This window comes from Microcebus murinus, chromosome 4 (genome assembly GCF_040939455.1).
Source record: "Microcebus murinus isolate Inina chromosome 4, M.murinus_Inina_mat1.0, whole genome shotgun sequence".
Classification (NCBI taxonomy): Eukaryota; Metazoa; Chordata; class Mammalia; order Primates; family Cheirogaleidae; genus Microcebus; species Microcebus murinus.
Window position 1 is genome coordinate 54,227,389 of NC_134107.1, and position 21,158 is coordinate 54,248,546.

Here is a 21,158-nt window from a genome sequence, read left to right on the forward strand (position 1 = left end):
ATAACACACTCAAGAAAGCAGGCGTGTGGAACTCTTTCTGCGCTCCCAGGACACGAGGAGGGGGCTCTTTCCCACGATTTCATCTTATTCCCACTTTGCCTTTCCCTTCTCTGCCTGGAGTTTTCAGAAGAGTCGCCCTGGGACTTGGCAGGAAGGCAAGAAGGAGGAAAGCCCGACTGGACCAGAAACGAAGTGGATCTCGAGCAACAAGAAGTAATTTGAAAAGCCCTCTCAGTGGCTGGGCTACTCCAACTTCACGTTCAGGGTGATGCTGGCTAGGGCCGGGGAGCTGGACAGCGGGCGCAACCACGCCTAGCAACCAAAGGCGACCTGACAGCAGGTGGTTCCTCGGGTTTCCGTTCGGGAGTTTGGTCCCGGCGGGCCGTGACGGTCCCAGAGTTCTCCGGAACTGGTCGTTCAGCTTCTCTGAAACCGCAGCCACGCTCCCTTTCATGGGGCCCTAAAAGCACCTGGAGTAATCCTCTTCCTTTAACGTTGGGGCCTCCACTCCCCATCCTAGACTCAGAAGTGCCAGAGCGCACAGCCCTCCAGCGCAGAAATGCCAGAAGCTAAGGGCCGCCATGCGACTTGATTCTTCTGGCCAATCAGCAGTCACGTTCTCCTGCGCTCTCGCTTCCCGCCCCGCCCCGCCCCGCCCTCTCCCGTAGTCATGGAAACGCAGCGAGCGCCTACTCTGAGGCCTGGAACTTCCGTTTCGGTCTAGCCGGGCTGCGGCCATTGTTTGTGTGGAGAGAGTGTTTTGGCTGGTTCCGTCCTTCCTCAGAAGCTCGGTAAGTGACGTGAATTCTTGGGAGGACCAAGCCGGCGGTGGACAAGAACAGGAAGAGCTGTGGCTGAAGGAACAGTGGCAGAAAAGCTAGGGGTCAGGGGCTGAGAAGCGACTCTCAGCTTAGAAATCCAAGACACCCCTGTAGCTGGGCCCTTCACGGATTTCCTTCCAGGTTAAGAATGAATCGGGGAAGGAGAGGGGAGGGTAGTGGCAGATTGGGTCATGCTTGGGGTCTGGGTGCTCGGCGTTGAGAGATGTTGGCGCGGAGCTCGGCCACCTGGATAAGCCACGGAGGCCACTCGCAGCTTCGCTGCAGAAGCAGGGTCCGCGCGTAGATACGGAGCCTTGAGACTGGGAGATCCCGCTCCTTGGAAACCATTCCATTTGTCTGTTTCTTGGGTGCTTACACTCTGGCAGCCCTTGGCGCACTGAGAGAGCCCCTATCTGTCCCGCTTTGGGAGTACACATGAATGAGTCGTTTTTCTCTCTAGAGAAAGAGGGCTCTTGACTAATTGCTTATAATTTTTCCCAGGAACCTACCTGTGATCAGTAAGGAAGGACCAGGGTGGCAAAGGCTTATGCCCCCATATTACAGGTGAGGAAATTGAGGCCCTAGGAGGTCAAATTTTGTCCCCTCTAAAACTCAACAAGTGGTTGATGGCAGAGTTGAGACTATGATCAAGACCTGGGAGCCAGTCTTTCATCTGGGATACTTCTCCAAGATTTCAGGTACCTCTTTGATAGTGAATCCAGTATGTCTATTATAACAAGTAGGGGAGGGCGATGGAATTATTTTCTACTTACATTGATTGAAAAAGAAAAAGAAAAATACTTTAAGAATAGAAACTATTTAAATGTGCTGCCATTATTTGTATTATTTTTATTGTTATTAATGAACTATATAATAAATGTAATTAATAAAATAAAGCCTTGAGGCTCAGATAGATTGATTACATAGAGAGCATCTGCAGCTCTAGAGGGACTAAACTGTAAAATCAAATTCTGTGTTTTCAAGTCCAAACTAGAGTTGTATCCTTTGAAGTTTCTAGAGGATGAGAAATAAGTTCCAAGGTACCAATGTTCATAGCTGTCCTTTCTGATCATTGAAAGGGAATGGAAGTATTCTTTTTGACCTCTTTCTAAAAGATTTGGGGGTCATACCTGGTTAGTATATAGAAATTTTAGTGAGTTTGGGAATTTGAAGTCATGCCCAGTTTTCATTCCTCTTTTCTTCTCCCTTAGCTCAGCCATCTCAGCACTCTACCCTTTCTTAGAAGAGAAGTACAAAGGAGGAAGGAATGTCTGCTGTTTTCCTTGTAGTCTGATACTAGGTGAGTATCATTGTCTTCTCTCATTTATAAAATGTCCCTGAATTCTCCATAGGTAGTGGTGGTGTAAGTGGCAATGAGGATGGATGGATAAGACTACATAGAAAATGTTCCTTGTTTGCCTGAGAAGCTTCCAAGCCACCTATGCAGCATGCCCCTGCCCTCACCCAGTATCTTTTCCCTGCATTTACTTAGTCAGTCAGTCACTCAAGTCTACTATGTAATTCTTACTATTCTTGGTGCTCTGAGATAAAGAAGTATAAGAATGTCTTAACATTAGGGAATAAACCATATGAGATTAGTAATAATTTCTGAAGTTAGTCACATTAAACAGTGCCAGAATGAGTGGCACTTAACACACAGTAATAGGAACTTAGATTTGAGCAATCATTATGAATAGGAAGATATCATTCTAGATAGGAAAATCATCATTTAGTCTCAGTTAGAATTTGAGGGGACAAATAAGGAAACTGGGCTAGTTACAGGGAAATATAAGTATGAATGTATAAAGTGAAACCACATTATGGAGGGCTATTAATGTTTAATTTGTTATTTATTCTTGTGTACCACTCACATTATACCACTCAGAGTCTCCTTCACACAACCAGAGGCAACTATTATTGATAGTTGGGTATATTTATTTATAGTCTTTTATCTAATAATTAAGGTACATACATACTAATCCATATAAACACTAATATGTATGCATGTGTACATACACATGTGTCCATAAACATGTGTACAAAATACACAAATAAGTGTATGTGTAGATGTATATATTTGTACATCTGTATAGAGAGATTAGTATATACATAAAAATTTGAGTCATGACAGATAGACTTCATGATGGCATGGAGTGTTCACAGTATATGGAACTGTACTTTGCATATAGGAAGGACTCAGTAAATATTTGTTGAATGTATGAATGGCTGTTTTTTGTATAATTTTTTATTTAACATATAAATGAGCATTTTTTTCAAGCATTTTTTAGGTAGCATAAGTTTTAATGACTATAGAGTTTTCCATTCTAAGTATATACCATACTTTATTTACATTTTTTATTGGGGAAAATTTAGTCCATTTAATAGACAATGAAGAGGAATATAGCCTTTCTTTTTCACTTAATAAGGATAAAGAAAAGGAAATAGGATAACTCATATATTGAGAATATTCCACAGAATAATATCATAATGATTTCCATTTTGAAAAAAAATAAAATTTACATAGGTATTAAGTATATAAAGTAACCTTTCAGTATGCTTTATCATTATAGCATATTGGTCAAAATACAGGCTCTGGATATACTACCTAAGTTTGTGTTATGTCTCTACCACTTCTTAATAACTATGAACTAGATAGAGCTACTTAACCAGTTTCTCATTTTTAAAGTGGGGAAGGCAAACTTACTCTGTAGGGCTGTTAAGGAGGTTAAATAAAATCAGACATGTAAAAAAGTATCACAGTGCTTGACATAGAGAAAAAACTCACAGTTGATTGCTGTTATGTTATTATTTAAACTGAAATGCATATCTAACTCTTTGTAGTCACTAAGACATCAGAATTGAGGCAAAGAATCAAGCTCAAAATTTTTTTTTTCCCAAATGTCTAGTCAGTTGTCCCAACATCATTAATTAATAAGCCATCTTTTCTCTACAAATTTGATGGTCACCTTTATGATGTGTAAAATTCACTGTCATACTGGGTCCATTTCTGGATTCCTAGTCTTTTCCATAGTCTTTTCCTAGTCTTTTCCATTTTCTGGATTCCTAGTCTTTTTCATGGATTCCAGTCTTTTCCAAATAGAGAAGATCTTCTCTATTTCTATGTCAAACTCATTATAATTACAGAGGCCTTATTAAAGTTTTAATAAATACATTGATTGGATTAGTCTCATTATTTCTCTTTGAAAATTGCCCTTTTTCTCTCAAAAGAACTTGAAAACCAGTTTGTCAGATCTCTTCTATCACCACATCAAAATCTTGTTAGTATCTTGATTGGATCATTGAAAATAGAAATAAATTATATTTATTTCTCCTACCTAAGATTGAGCAAGTTCTTTCTATCTTTTCAACCCTATTTTTATCCTTTAGAATTCTAAAACTACATAGTATTTTTGCTAAATTTATTTTTAGGAATTCATACTTTTATTCTATCATAAATGTCATTTACAAATAATTTGTAATATTATTTATATGTCTAAACTCCTTTTCTGTATTATTTAGATTTTATGTAATTTGAACTTTATTGTGATTTATTACATATGTTTGAATATTTGAAAACATGTACAATTTAAAATACAACAATAGCAACATGAACACCCACCATCTAGACCAGCAAATACTTTAGAAAGCCCCATTATGACCCCACAGTTTTATTCCCACCCCTTTCTAGACGGGCAACCACTATCTTAAATATTGTGTTTATTATTCCTTAGCTTTTTTCCCCCTATGGTTTTAACTATATACATTTGCATCTCTGAACAAAGTTGTTTAGTTTTGCATATTTTTGAACATATATAAATAGAATCACTGTATATATTCCTCTGTGAATAGCTTCTTTTAGAATGTTAAATTTTTACAATGCATCATGGTGATTCATGTAGTTCATTTTCACTGCTGTGTACTATTACATAGTATGAATAATTGTCCTTTCTACTGTTGTTAGACCTTTTGTGTTTTTTCTGGTTTTTTGCTGTTACAGCAATTATTATACTGTAAATGTTCCTGTACATATATTCTGGTATATGTGTGTAATCTTCTCTAGAGTATAACCCTCTTAATGGAATTTCTGGGATATGGAATTCCCATATAATCCCTAATACTTTTCAGCTGATTTTCTTGGATTTCCCAGATCTGCAGTACAATCTTCTGCAGATAATTTTGTCTAATTGCATTGAAATGTGCTTTCACATCAGTGATTTGAAAATAGTGCATTTGCAATATCCTTGTTAAGTTTCCAGTTTTAATGGGAATGCTTTTAATGTTTTTACTTTGGGGTTTGAAATATCGTGTCGTTACTTTTGTTTTGCTAAACTGCCTTTTCTGTAGTTTTAAATGCAGGATGCATGTTGAATTTTAAGTACACTTTTTGTCATCCATTAAAATAATTATATGTCTTATTTAATGTTATTATAAAGGCTTAAAATTAATAGCTTTCTTAATTTGAACCTTCCTTTACCTTCTGCCCACCACTTTACCATGCTATAATATACTTTTTATAGCAGATTAAATTTTCCAAAGATGCCTATAGTTTATTATGCTTTTCGTGTTCTTCTTAAAATGTGGCTGACACTCTTCCCACTGAAAGAGGAGTCTGTTTCCTCTTCTCTCAAATTTGGCTGGAGCTTGTGATTGCTTTGGCCAAAGGAGTACTGTAGAAGTGATACAATGTGACTTCAAGTTTAAGTTGTAAAAAGAATGAAGCTTTTGCTTGCCTTTCTGTCTTTTGGAAAACTTGCAATCATGTTGAGAGGTAGCCCAGGCCATGTAAAAGGACCAACTGGAGAAAAACTGAGATCTCCTATCAACAGTCAGCACCGCCAACCTGCCAGCCATGTGAGTGAGCCACCCTGGAAGTGAATCCTCTATCCCAGTCAAGCCTTTTGATGACTGCAGATCTAGCCAACAGCCCTCAACAATCTCATGAGAGATCCAAACTAGAACTACCTAGCCAAGCTACTCCTGAATTTTTGACCCAGAGAAAACATGAGAGATAATAAATAAATATTGTTATTTTAAGCCACTAAATTTTGGAGTAATTGTTTATGTGGTAGTAGATTATGAATACATGTGTTGCAGAATTTTACTGGCCTTATATTTTACTATATTTCTGATGCCTTGAATAATTTTTCAAGTTTCTGATGCCTTGAACAGTTTCTGATGCGTGTGAACAATTTAATGGCATCAAATAATCTGTTCTTTGAAAATTTGAAATAATCCATTTGAGACATTTTTTGTTCCAGTTATTTTTTTTTTTTTTTTTTTTTTGAGACAGAGTCTCGCTTTTGTTGCCCAGGCTAGAGTGAGTGACGTGGCGTCAGCCTAGCTCACAGCAACCTCAAACTCCTGGGCTCGAGTGATCCTTCTGCCTCAGCCTCCCGGGTAGCTGGGACTACAGGCATGCGCCACCATGCCCGGCTAATTTTTTTTTTTTTATATATATATATATCAGTTGGCCAATTAATTTCTTTCTATTTATAGTAGAGACGGGGTCTCGCTCTTGCTCAGGCTGGTTTTGAACTCCTGACCTTGAGCAATCCGCCCGCCTCGGCCTCCCAAGAGCTAGGATTACAGGCGTGAGCCACAGCGCCCGGCCTTGTTCCAGTTATTTTTAAAGGTCATAGTTCTTTGATGATAATTTGATCATTTTTTTATAATATCTGATCTGTTCAATTTTTTTCTCTGAGGGCCATATTTAATGGTCTACTAGGAAAAAAATATATATTTCCCATTCAGGGAAATATATATTTTCCCTGAATGGGAAAATATATATTTTCCCGGGTGTGGTGGCTTACGCCTGTAATCCTACTCTGTGAGGCCGAAGCGGGCGGAGGAAGGCAGATCGTTTGAGCTCAGAAGTTTGAGACCAGCTTGAGCAAGAGCGAGACACGGTCTGTACTAAAAAGTAGAAAAAATTAGCTGGGCATGGTGGTACGTGCCTGTGGTCCCAGCTACTTGGGAGGCTGAGGCAGGAGGATCGCCTGAGCCCAGGAGTTTGAGGTTGCTGTGAGCTGACACCACGGCACTCTAACCCAGAAAACAAAGTGAGACTCTGTCTCAAAAAATATATATATATTTTTTTTTTCATTCATATTTTCAAATTAAATTTTAAGGAGTTGTGGAAAGTGCTCAGCTAACATTTAAAGTTTTATCTGTTGCCATTTCTCCAATCTTGTTTTAATATTTTCTACTTGTACTCACTCCTTTTTTCCCCTTGGATTAGGTAGTTGATGATTTATCTATTTATATTTATTTATTTATTTTTGAGACAGAGCTTTGCTCTGTCAACCAGGGTAGAGTGCAGTGGTGTCGTCATAGCTCACTGCAACCTCAAACTCCTGGTTCAAGCAATCCTTCTGCCTCAACCTCCCAAGTAGTTGGGACTGCAGGTACACACCATGACACCCAGCTAATTTTTCTGTTTTTAGTAGAGACGGGCTTCTAACTCTTTCTCAGTCTGGTTTGAATTCCTAAGCTCAAGGGATCTTCCCACCTTGGCCTCCCAGAGTGCTAGGATTATAGGTGTGAACCACCATGTTTGGCCTGATGTATCTATTTTATTGTTAACATTTTTCCCCTCAAAGAACTGGCTCTTAGATTCATTTGACAGTGATAAACATTTTCAAATTCCAGCATTTTTTTTTTAGTAACTTTATAGCTTTCCCTTTAACATTTAAGTGTTTAATCCATCTAGCATCCCCATTGTATATGGAATTAAGTCAGAGTTCAGTTTTATTCTTTTTTTATATAGTTAATCAATTTTCATAATACTATTATTAAATAATTCATACTTTTCTCTTTGATTTTGAATGCCTCCTGTATTTTTAATACGTTTTACATAGATAAAGAAGTACATTATTCTATGAGTCCTCTATTCTGTTCTACTGATATGTCTATTTTGATTTTACTGTATGGTTTGGTGATATGTCAGTATTTGGTAAACTTCCTGTTTGGTCTACTTGTCTTCAATGGACTTCTTTTTCTTGTCAGTTTTAAGGAAAAAAAGTATATTGTGTTCCTCAAAAAGTTAAGCTGGAAATTAAATTGGGATGTACTGAATATAAGTTTTCTCATCCAAGAGCATGGAAGCATGTTTCTCCTTTTATTCAGATAATCCTTCTGTATTGGAATCTGAAAGTTGTCTTCAAAGAGTTCTTTGTATTCTTGGTTAAGATAGGTTTTTGCTGTTCTGAATGGTATTTTACTTTCTAGTAGTTGATTGCTGGTATAGTTAAACTGGTGCTTTATTGTATCTGGTAATTTTGCTGAACTTTCTTAGTTTATGGTGTATCTGTATACTCTTGATTTTCTAGATAGATGACCATAGTTATGTATTAAAAATGTTGCTTCTAATTCTTATGCCTCTTATTTTTTTTCTTTTCATGTAGTATTTGCCAGAATCTTAAGTACTATGTTGAAAGCAGCAATGATGGTGGTCATTGTTATCTTGTTACATCATAAAGGGAATAAATATAAATTTTCCTCCGTTAAGCTTAAGATTCTTAATATTTAACCTAAACCGATTTAGTGAGTTTCTTTTTTAGGTAGTTTGCCAAAAGTGTTTTTATAAACATATATAGGTGTTGAACTTCCTGAACTTTATATCACATGATTTTTCTACATCAATTGGGTTAATTATGGTTTTCTTCTTTAGTCTGTTAATAATAGTGAATTATGTTGATAGATTTTTTCTCATGTTGAAACTATCCTTGCAATCCTGTAATAAACTATGCCTGATTATGATACATATTTTTATTACATTACTGAATTCAATTAGCTAGTGGAACAATTTAATAGCATCAAATAATCTATTCTTTGAAAATTTGAAAGAATTCATTTGAGGCAATTTTTGTTCCAGTTATTTTTAAAGGTCATAGTTCTTTGATAACTAGACCAATTTTTTAAATAATATCTAATCTATTCAGTTTTTTGCCTCTTAGGGCCATATTGAATGGTTTTCTAGGAAAATATATATTTCCCATTAGCTAATATTTTATTTAGGATTTTTGCATATTATAAAGTTAACAAATTGGCTTGTAATTTAATTTTATTTGTATCTGGAATCAAGATTACAGTACCTACATCAAATGAGGTGGCAATATTCACTCTCTACTTTTGAAAGCAACTTGATGGTGTTAGTAATCAACTCTTAATTGAATGCTTACTGGAACTCCACTATAAAACTCTATGGACCTTGGGATTTGGGGGAGAGAGAAAGAAGCTTGGCTACCATTTCAGTTTAATACTTACTAGTCTACATTATTTTCTATTAGTATTTGCTCTATTTTGGCATTTATATTGGTATTTTGTACTTCACTAGGAATTTGTCCCTTAGTGTAGGTATTTAGGAATATTTGCAAAGAGTTCATAATGTCCTTGTATTATTTTAAAATCTTATGTCTATAGTTATTTTCCCACTTTGTCCCTCTATTTTGTTTATAAACACTTTCTTTAAAATCAAATTTTCAGAGGTCTGACATTAAATTTTTAAGAACATCTTTTGGCTTTATGCATTTCCTCAACCATTTTTTTCCTTCTAATTTGGACTTTCAGCTTTATCCTTCTTTTATAAAGTTTGTTCTGTTTTTTTAAGAGGAGGGTTTCTCTTTTCAAAGTTTCTGAATTGAATGCTTAGTTTATTTTTAGCCTTTTTTGTTTCCTTTAGGTATTTCATCTGGATCTTGCAAATTTTGTTTTTATTATTATAATAATAAGTAATTATTTTTATTATTATAATGTTTCAATGTTACATTGTAGCTAAAGAATGTATTCTGTATTATGTTGATCCTTTGGAATTTATTGAGATTTCTTTTATGGACTAATATATGGTCTGTTTTGTAACAGTACTATGTATGTATGAAAATAACACATCTTTTGTGTTTTGGTGGAACAGAGTTTAAGACAGATAAAATATCACATGTTTATTATTTGTAATGTTCAGTCTTCATATTGTTGTTTTTTCTTTTTGGTTTGCTTGATCTATAACTTTCAAAGATGGGTGTATTAATATCTATATTTACAAATGATGGTGTATATATTGCTCTTGTGTTTGTGACAGCTGTTATTTGCTATATTTTGAAACTGTATTTTTGGGTATCATTTATTGTGGATTTTTTTGTCTTACTGTTCATATAGAAAATGTACTTTTTTTGCCTTTTGATATATTTGCCATAAATTTTACTCAACTAAAATTAAATTTGGTATTCCCGCTTTCTTTTGGTTTATATTTGTATGGTATATCTTTTTATGTCCTTTTATTTCTATATGCTTTTGTTTTTAGTGTGTCTCTTCTAAACCACATGTTGATTCTTATTTTTTAATCTAAGAGTCTGTGTCTTTTAATCTGTGAGATTAAATCATTTACATGTATTATAATTATTGTTATATTATTTTTTTTCTCTCTCTCATTTTCTGTTTTCTTTTGGAGCAGGTTGTCTTCCATTTTTGTTTGTGATTCCATTTTGTTTCTTGTGGTTATGCTTAACTTGAAATCTACATTAACTTTTAACTTTTATTTATCCCTATTAACTTCTTAAACTTATTAGTATCTAGGTCATATTTCTAATAAGACATGTACTTTAGCACACTCCCATGTCCTTTTTTCTCTATCCTCCCTCATCATGTTTTATTGTCAGGAATAGTAGCTCAGATATGTAGGCATAGATATGCTTTCTCTTTTTCTTTTGTTCCTATGTTTTTTGTTTTATGATAAAAATAAACTTTTCCAAGGTACTTGATCACCTTTCCTTATCATATCTCATGTAACCTTTCCTGGATTTATTTCTCTTGTTAATTGACTTGTTAGAAAATAGGTAAGTGTATATGTTTAAAATATATTAATGTTAAATATTAAAAGAATAGAAATTATGTGTGAAATTGAAATCACAGGTAAAAACATAGAGATTTAATCATAGGAGGTGATTAAATCATAAAACTCTGTCAGCCAATCTAAGAGGACTCAGGAAAGGATGGAAACAATTTTTAAGAAAGAAAAAATAATATTTTATAAATAAGTCTAAATATATCAGTAAGCATAATAAATGAACATAGATAAAGCTTACCTTACCTGGAAAAAGACTGAGTCACACTGACTGGATGAAAAAACAGAATCCTTCTCTTTGCTATTATGAGAAACCTACCTAAGGTAATGTCACACAAAAAGTAAATAATGATTACATAATGATAAAAACTCATCAAGGAGATATATTAATCATGAACTAATATGTAGTTAAGAATGTGTTTCAAATTGTGCATAGCAAAATCTGACAGTATTACAAGAAGGATTCAAAACTCCCAATTCATAGAGAATTATTTTAACTGACCTTTCTTGGGAAGGACCTTTGAGAAAACTTTAATACTTAGACACCCGTGTTCATGGATGGGAAGACAAAAGAGATATCAAGTTTATATAATATTTTGGAGGACTTATTTATATACGAGAAAAGGAGTGGAAAATTATCAAACTCTCTGGAGAAATGATAAATCCCAAGTGTTTATAACTTCTCTCACTTTTACTTAGTAGGTAGGCCTGGATTTAAAAACCTTTACTGTGTAACTACATGACCTTGTGCAAGTTACTTAGTCTTACTGAATGTTTCCTCATTCCTTTAATGTAGATAATAATACCTTGTAGGATCATTGTGAGAGTAAATGAGATGACATAGCCAGCCCTGTTCACATAATATTTAGCTGCTGCCATGGTGGTGCTGCTGCCACTAACATTTTAGTTTCCTTCAATTTTACCATAAACCCATTTAAATATCTGTTCCCCTTATTCTTAGTTTTTACTCAATATTTTAAATTGAGATTTAGAACTGAGAATGTTATCAAAGAAATCAAATGATGTCACATAACTAATTTATAATCTGTTTTTTCCACTAAAAGAAATATTTTTAGGCAGTTTGAACACATGTATTTATCTCCTTTCTAAACTGCATGACAGTAGTGAAAAACTAAAAAAATTATTAACTTGTAAATGATTAAGTGAAGAGCTATCAGCAAATGAGAAATTTCAACAAAAATCTGGGAGACAACAGGAGGAACAGTGGTAAGAGCCACTTAGGGCTAAATATATTACATCCCAGAATACTCACGCAGGGGAATACAGGCAAGAAGGAACTGATGAGCCCTATAAACTTCAGAGGCTAAGGTTACATCCATACCATCTGACACAGAGGGCCAGGCTGAGATGCAGGTAAACACTTATCCCCCCAAAACAGGAAATTAGATATTTCTTTTTCTGAACTAGCTGAATACTCTGTGAGAATTCTAGCATTTGAGTCACCTTTGTAGCTTGTATAAGAATAACTTTAAAGAGAGAAACCAAAATATGTGTGTGTGTGTATAACTCTGAGGAAGCATAATGCAGATAACATAAGAAAACTTGATACAAACTCTAGGCCAGGCACAGTGGCTCATGCCTGTAATTCTGGCACTCTGGAAGGCCAAAGTGGGAGGGAGGATCACTTGAGGTCAGGAGTTTGAGACCAGCCTAAGCAAGAGGGAGACTCCATCTCTACTAAAAATAGAAAAAAATTAGCCAGGCATGGTAGTACATACCTTAGCTCCTAGCTAATTGGGAGGCTGGGGCAGAAGGATTGCTTGAGCCCAGGAATTTGAGGTTGCTGTGAGCTGTCATCACACCACTGCACTTAGCCAGGGCCACAGAGCAAGACTTTTGTCTCAACAACAACAACAACAAGATAAACTCTAATTAGTATTTCTAAAGTATTAAAGAAGACATTGTGTCAGTGGAACTCTTATTAATATCCTCAGAAAGATGTTAAAACCATCTATAAAACTAGAACAGGATGTCAAGAAAAAGAACCAGGAGAGATTGAAAATAATCTCCTAGAAATTAAAACATGATGGCCAAAATAAAAAATTCAATGGAAGAGTTGGAAGTTAGTTGAAAAACTCTCCCAGGTGATAAAATAAAAAGACAATGAGACAAATAATATAAGAGAAAATGGACAAACATAAGATCATCCACAGGAACTGATGTATAACTAATGGGTGACTCAGTGTAAGTACAGTGTTTTAGAAGAGAAATCAGAGAGGAGAGGAAGTTTGCAAAGAAACAAGCAATGTTGGTAGAGCTAATGACCAGAGGTCTCCAGATTATTGGTACTGCTGGGCTCACTGAATGCCCAGAAGAACTAATGAAAAAAGTCCCAAACCAAGAAATCAGGAGATAAAAGATCCTAAAATATTTCCAGAGAGGGAACAAAATATTACCTAAAAAAAAATTAGAATTAAAAAAAAAAAATCCATCTTAGCAGCAACACTGAATGCTTACAAACAATGAAGCAATTCTGAGAAAAATTCTTTCACTCTAGAATTCTGTGCATAGCTAATGTGAGGGGATAATGAAGACTTCACAGGTATATAGTGACCTAAATGATTCCTGGTAATTTTTTTCTTGGTAACCATGCTAGGAAATCTTTTTTAAACTAAATGATGTGTTGAAGAGAACCTTGCCTGTTTCTCACCTTTGCTTTTTATATTGGCCCTGGGCTTGATTCATATTCATAAGTTTGATTGAACTCATATGGGTGTGCTCCTCCAAAATAAGGGAGTAAATCACAAAAGAGGAATAATTATATGATCTTGAAAATGGAGCTCCAAAGAGTAGCCAGCCCAGATCCAGATTGGAGCAGGAAGATGACATTTCCAAAATAAAAAAAGTGAGGGGTAGGGTGGGTTGTAAGACACTTGATAAAGTAGATTACGTAGAGCCTTTTAAAATAATTAAGAATATGAGGATAGGGAATTTATTAAATAGAAATAAAACAGGTAATCCTCCAGACTGCTGTACATAGTCATTATATAACTTTTTAAAAAATATATATACATATATATATTTTGTACAAGTGGGGTGTCACTATATTGTGACTGATCTTATACTCCTGGCCTCAAATGATCCTCCTGCCTCAGCCTCCTGAAGTGCTAGGATTACAGGCACAAGCCACTGTGACAGGCCAGAACTTTTTATTGATTTGACTAAAAATTAGTGATAACACCATATGAGAATAGTTAGTAGAGGTGTAGGGTATAGGATCTAATGCCTCATCTTATAGCAAAAAGTAAGCAGATACTGTCTAATTATTCATAAAGCAGTAATATAAGCAAAATTGAGCATATCATTAAAGTGGCAAATGGTTCTGGTCTGAAGTATGCAGACCTGAGTCCCAGCTATGCTACTGTCTAGCTATGTGGCCTTGGCAATTTACTTAATCTCTTTCAACCATTGTTTACTAATTTGTAAAACAAGGATGATACATAGGATTGCTTAATCTCTTTCAACCATTGTTTACTAATTTGTAAAACAAGGATGATACAACATAGGATTGCTATGAGGATTAACTGAAATGCAGGTGAAGTACTTACTCAGTGGTTAGCAGACAGGTGCTACTGTGTTTCTTATGATAAGGGATGGTGTTGCTAGATACATTAGCTATTTGACTACTATTGTTATGCCTCCCTTTACCTTTCTTGTTTTTTTTATTCCTTACTGAAGTTCATTCTCTATTCAGTTTGCCCCTTATGTTACCTGCTAAAAGTCTTTTTTCTTCTTTTTTTGCTAAACATCTTTTTCTTTGTCCTGCTTCTCACTTAGATTTCTTCTTCCTGGAAAGCCTGATCTTTGACCAGATGGCAATAACATTTGAAGATGTGACTATTATTTTTACTTGGGAGGAGTGGAAATTCCTGGATTCTTCTCAAAAAAGGCTCTACAGGGAGGTCATGTGGGAAAACTACACAAATTTCATGTCAGTAGGTAAAGTTATCCCATCTTACAGAGAATAGACTTAGTGTCTTCCAGAACCCATTTTGCTGAATATTTTGGTTTTTTATCTAGGTGTTGCATTGAAATGGTGAAAGAATCTGGATGTTATATTGAGTAGAGGAAGAAATACTCTCAAAAATGTGTTTTAAATCAGGTTACAAATAGAATATAAAGCAAAACATCTTCCAGGACACCTAGGCTATATAATTAATAGATATTTATGATTATTATTTTTAGTTATTTTGGGGATTACCCTTAAGCATCTATCTCTATACATAGTCGACTTTGTGTGGTACTACATTTGGTTTTTTTCATACTATTTATACAAGTTAGCTTTTGTTGTATAGTGATTATGCCAAACTAGTGGCTTAAAACAAATTATTATTTTTCATTATTCTTATTGGCTGGATGGACGGATCTTCTATCATGGAGAGATTTGATTGGGACTGGATAGATGGGGCTGGCTGGCCTGACTCACATGTCTGGCAGTTGGCTTAGTATCTGTGGGGATGATGGGGATGTGTTTGCCATATGTCCCTTTTCAAATAAGCTAACCCAGGCTCATTTACATGGTAGTGATCTCAGGAGTTTCGAAAGCATTGAGAGAGAGTGCAAGCACTTTTCAAGTCTCTGCTTGTGTCACTTTTGCTATTGTCCCAGTGACCAAATAAACTGTACAGCCAAGCCTAGAGACAGAATAGAAAGTGAACACCAAAGATGTAGATAAAGAAAGTAGCAAGTTAATACAGCCATTTTTGCAAAACTATCTACCACACTATTCTAGAACAGAAAAATAAGAACAATATATTTTATTTTTTATAATATCCAAAATGAAGTAATCTTATTAAATATCAATCTTTAATATTATTTCCATGAAGCAGTTGACCTTACTCTTATTTCTAACAATACCTGGTAAATAGTAGATGCTCAAGATATGCTTGTGAAATGAATAAATAAGCAAATGAATGAATAAATATGTGAATGTACAAAATAAATGAATTTCAGACTCAGATGGAGCATCCAAAGTCCTAACCCTTCTTTCCTATCTCCATCCACACATATATTCCTGTCATTCCAGAGGTCATTGATTTAGACACTTGAAAAAATTTAAACACAACCTTTATCTCAACACTGGATTATCTGTTTATTCTTCTAGGAAACTGGAATGACAGCTACAAATCCCAGGAAGAAAGATTCAGACATTTACTATATGAAAATTTTTCCTGCTGGCAGGGCTGGAGGAATGCCAACACTCAGATATTTGAGAATGAGAACTATGAGGAAACTATTCAAAGGAAAGATTCCAAAGACCTAAAGCAGCAAGACCTTTCTCAGTGTCAAGAATGGTTAATACTCTCCACACAAATACCAGGGTATGGGAACTATGCACTGACTTTTGAAGGCAAAAGTCCCAGGAACTTAAAATATAAAAATTTTATACCTTGGCAGTCCTTAGAAACAAAAAACACTCAAGACTATGGTAGAGAAATCTATGTGAGTGATTCCCATGGTTTACAAGGGGGCAGATACCATCTTGGCATATCCAGGAAAAACTTCTCCATTGAAAAGGAACAGAAGCTCTTAGTTCAGCATTCTTGTATCCCAGTGGAGGAAGCCCTTCCAGAGTACGTTGGGGAGACGTGTCAAAATAACCTACTGAAAGACTCAATGGAAGACAAATACTGTGGATGTAACAAATGTAGAGAAATTTATTATTGGAACTCACAGTGTATTCTCAAGAGAAAACAGCTTGGAGAAAACCTCTATCAGTGCTCCATCAGCACAGCATTCTTCTCCCAGAGATCAGACTTACATAGACATCCAAGAATCTACATAGGTAAGAAGCTGTATGGATGTGATGAAGTAGACAGTAACTTCTGTCAGAGCTCAGGAGTTCACTTTCATCAAAGAGCCCACACGGGGGCTGTGCCTTATATCTGTAATGCGTGTGGTAAGAGCTTCAGTCAGATCTCTCGTCTTGATAATCATCAAAGAGTCCACACAGAGGAGAAACTCTATAAATTTGAATGTGATAAGGACCTAAGTAGAAATTCATTACTTCACATTCACCAGAGACTTCACATAGGAGAGAAGCCTTTTAAGTGTGATCAGTGTGGTAAGAGTTTTAGTCGGAGTTCAGTACTTCATGTTCATCAAAGAGTCCACACAGGCGAGAAACCATATAAGTGTGATGAGTGTGGTAAGGGCTTCAGTCAGAGCTCAAATCTTCGAATCCATCAGTTAGTACACACAGGAGAGAAGTCCTATAAATGTGATGACTGTGGCAAGGGCTTTACCCAGCGTTCAAATCTTCAAATTCATCAGAGAGTGCATACAGGAGAGAAGCCTTATAAATGTGATGACTGCGGAAAGGACTTTAGTCACAGCTCAGATCTTCGCATTCATCAGAGGGTCCATACGGGAGAGAAACCCTATACTTGTCACGAATGTGGAAAGGGGTTCAGCAAGAGCTCAAAACTTCACACTCATCAAAGAGTACATACTGGGGAGAAACCCTATAAATGTGAAGAGTGTGGCAAGGGATTCAGTCAGCGTTCACATCTTCTCATTCATCAGAGAGTCCATACGGGAGAAAAACCATATAAATGTGATGATTGTGGAAAGGGCTTTAGTCACAGCTCTAATCTTCATATTCATCAGAGGGTCCACACAGGAGAGAAGCCTTACCAATGTGCTAAGTGTGGTAAAGGTTTTAGTCATAGCTCAGCTCTTCGAATTCATCAAAGAGTCCATACAGGAAAGAAATCTTATAAATGCCATGAGTATTATAAGGGATTTGATCAGAAGTCACATCTTCACAATAATAGAAGAGAAAGTTTATAAATCTTATTCATTAACAGGTGTAATCAAAGTTTAACCTTTAAACTCAATATATGGAAGGAAATCCTATAAATAAGACAATCTCATACAGCATTTATAGTTTGCTCTAACTCCTACTAAGAATTATTTGCTTCAAGAGGAAATCCTTAAGAGGATATCTATATATTTAAAATTAAAGGGTATTTTCTTTACCCACTATAAGTATAATACATAGTCGTTATAAAATATATTAAAAATTTAAGGAGAAAACTTCCTCCTGTTTCATTCTAGTCTTTTTTTTCTGTGCATTTTGGTGTGCATGAAATTATTCTGTGTGTGTGTTCAACTTTTTATTTTCACTGATTTCAAAACATTTGCTCAAATTTCGGTTTGAATCGAAACTAGCTAGCCATCTTTGACACAACATCTCTTGATTCCCCTGTAGTCTGTAGGAAGTCACAGAAAAGGTAGAAACACAAAACTTGCAACTTAAACTGGTAGATAACCTATTTGCTCAACTATACGGCCACTATATGGCTAACTATAAGGCCAATAAAAGTCAATTGTTTATGAAACAAAAGCCACTTAATAAAAGATAGGAAAACATTGTATGAGCTTGTATTTGAGATATCTGAGTATATCTTAAAGATGTTATCTCTGTCAAACAGAAAACTCAGGGACCTTCCTTCTGTTGCATGGGTGCTGCACTTTCAGGTAACCACAATGTACTCTCATCCTTTCCCCAGTTTTCCACATTTATTCATAGTTTCAGACACAAAGTAACAAGAAATACAAAATTTAGTTTCTCTAAAATGTGAAAGGTATGGACAAAAGTTGATATTAATGAATGCTAGCAACAAGATACTCCATTGGTTCAGAATCAGGGATTCAAGCAGAATTTTATTTAATCTCAGTAGAACAGAGTGGTAATAGAGAAATATCTGCTAGGAACAGAATTGAAGTCAGAGCTACGTACAACAATGAACCCTCAAGATAATTATGTAAGAAGAGAATTTATTATAAAAATATAGAAGAATCAATAGAAATAGAGTACCAACTATTGATAGGAAATATGCTTAGGTAATACTTGCCAAGAGTGGACCTGTTTAGGGAAATAAGAGGGAATTTCAATATCAACAAAAGGAATATCATCCTCAAGACTTAGAAATATATTACCCTGAAAATTAGCTGATTAAGGCTCCAGAAGAAATATTTTAAAGAGTTGGTATCCCAAGTAGCATAACAGAAAACCTGAACTAAAAAAGCAAGAATAGAAATCCACAGGTAGAGAAGAGCCTCTGAAATAGATATAATGAAGAAGGACTTCACTGAAATTAAAAATGCTACATCAAAGGCAGTAAAGAGTAAAATTAACATTGCAGAGTATCAAATGTTGTAATGAATAAACTTGAGACAATCTTAAATGTCTAAGAAAAAGAGATGGAAACAATGAGAAAAGATAGATGTAAAGAGCAGAGAATGGAAGTCCAACATAAGAATTAAAGATGTTTCTATAGAAGGTAAAAAAGAACATTTGAAATAGAATCAATGATCAAAGACATTAAGAAATTTTTCCTGAATTAAAAGCATATCCTCACTAGATTTCAGGCAAAACCAACATAAAAACAATCTTAGAAACAGCCTAGGAAAAAAAGGAGCAACTGAAAGCATGCAGAAAGAAAAATTATAGTTTATCTACAAAACCAAAACGGAGGATGGATACCAACATCTGCAACAGGAACTCAGAAGACAATGCAACAGCACCTTAGGATTCTGAGATTAAAAACGTCTGTTATCACTTAATAGTTTAATCAACAAAATTGTCTTTTATATATGCAGGAAACAAGTATTTTATAGATAAGCAAGAAAACAGCCTATCTTTCATGTTCCTTTCTTAGTTCATGAATGTGAAAGTCATATTATAAAAGGAATGGTAATGAGCACTAAAATCAGTTAAAGCGTTAAGTCTGAATAGTTCATTTGTTTACAAAACTTTAAAAAATGTAAACAGTTGTACAAGAAAATATACAAATGCTATGTATGTTGCTGCCCAACCAGGTTCATATGTCAGCTGCCCAAGAGGAAGACGATACGCTGAGTCAGCAAAGTTTACAAAGCAGAGAAAGTCTTTATTCCGCATAGCGCTAAGCAGGGAGATGGGAGAAATTTCTCAAATCTGCCTTCCTGGGAATTTGGGAGACAGGGTTTTTAAGTGTAGTTTGGCAGGTAAGGGATTAGGCAATTAGGTTTGTTAATTGGGACAAAATTATAGAGGTGTAGATATCATAGTGTTGTTTCAGTCCCTGGGGTCACAATTCCAGTTGAGTAGATTTCTTGGTATGGGCTGCTGGTCCATTGGATAGGTCAACTAATCCACTGGAATGCGGGGCCTGGAAGATATTTTTCAAACTACCTTTAGGTTTCAAAACGGTGATGTTATCTATGGAGAAAGTTCAGAATCTTTATGGACAGCAGCCATGGGGAGAAAGTAAAGAATCTTTATGACCACCAGCTGTGTGGCTCTGGAGAAACAAACAGGGAGAGTTACTAATTATTATTATTAGCTTGGCCTGTGCATTATTTTTAGCTAGGCCCTTACCACAGTTCTTGCCTCATGCCCTGTTATTGATTTGTGAAAAAGGCAGTTTCAAATATAAAAGCAGATTATATATAAGAGCATGGGTGTTGGAAAAATAGGGTTGCCAGGATATCCACTAAGTTTGAATTTCATATAAGAATTTTTAGTGTACCTCCCAAATATTGCATGGGACTTACACTAATAATTTATTTGAAATTCAAATTTAACTCTGGATATTTTGTGTTTTTATTTGCTAAATCTGGCAGTTCTATGGAGGAGGGATAGCAAAAGAAAGTGCTACATTTCTGATCTTAAATAGCAGAGACCAATAATAACATTTTCTTCTTAACAATTTAAGAAAGGTCTAACTTTTTTCTCAAACTTAGAAATTGCAATAATAGAACGAAAAGAAGTTCATATACTTTTCAAAACAAGGGAGAAGATAAAAGCAAAAAATAGTCTCTATAGCAAAGACAATACAAAAAATCTCAAGAAGTTGGCCTAAAAAATTAGGATGAATCAGGCTGAAAGAAGGCCAAATTTATCAAAACATGTTAAATGCCTTATTGAAAATTCTGAAAACACAGATTGGGATAAAATTTTAATTACATCTTATTACAAAAGAAAAGATTAAAGTAAAATGATATTGATTAAATATGAAGCTAGGCAAGGGTTTTAATAAATATAAAGAAGAATCTACAATATATATATATTTTTTTATTTCAGCATATTATGGGGGTACAGATTTTAAGGTTTCAATAAATGCCCTTCCCCCCCTCCCCCCACAAGTCTGAGTCTCCAGCATGACCATCCCTCAGATGGTGCTCATATCACTCGTTATGTATGTATATACCCGCCCCCCCTCCCCAATACCCTATTACTGTAGTACCTATGTGTCCACTTAGGTGCTACTCAGTTAATACCAGTTTGCTGGAGAATATATCTGGTGCTTGTTTTTCCATTCTTGGGATACTTCACTTAGTAATATAGGTTCCAGCTCTAACCAGGAAAATATAAGATGTGCTATATCACCGTTGTTTCTTAGAGCTGAATAGTACTCCATGGTATACAATATATTTTTTAAAGTTAAAAAATTTGAACTAATTAAACCCATAAGGTGGGTAAAAATACAAAA

The 21,158-nt window shown here is 35.3% G+C and overlaps 1 protein-coding gene across 3 annotated transcripts; it reads left to right on the top strand.

Moving 5' to 3' along the window:
* The first annotated feature begins 692 nt into the window (after window positions 1–692).
* ZNF214 (zinc finger protein 214) lies at window positions 693–20,810 on the top strand. Of its 3 annotated transcripts, none has more exons than XM_012744208.3 (5): window positions 693–791; window positions 1,323–1,385; window positions 2,033–2,121; window positions 14,455–14,616; window positions 15,782–20,810. In XM_012744208.3, exons 2-5 carry the CDS (start codon window positions 1,369–1,371, stop codon window positions 17,467–17,469), a joined length of 1,956 nt encoding a protein of 651 aa, XP_012599662.1. In that variant the 5' UTR covers window positions 693–791; window positions 1,323–1,368; the 3' UTR covers window positions 17,470–20,810. The 3 variants fall into 3 exon arrangements, with proteins under 3 accessions (XP_012599662.1, XP_012599665.1, XP_012599664.1); XM_012744211.3 differs by having other exon boundaries at window positions 696–791; window positions 1,323–1,519; XM_012744210.3 differs by lacking the exon at window positions 693–791 and adding an exon at window positions 799–962.
* The last annotated feature ends 348 nt before the right edge of the window (window positions 20,811–21,158 follow it).

Coding starts and splice junctions, on each gene's coding strand:
- ZNF214 (XM_012744208.3), top strand. Junction 2,122..14,454: donor TCCTTGTAGTCTGATACTAG/GTGAGTATCATT, acceptor CTTCTCACTTAG/ATTTCTTCTTCCTGGAAAGC. Junction 14,617..15,781: donor CACAAATTTCATGTCAGTAG/GTAAAGTTATCC, acceptor TTATTCTTCTAG/GAAACTGGAATGACAGCTAC.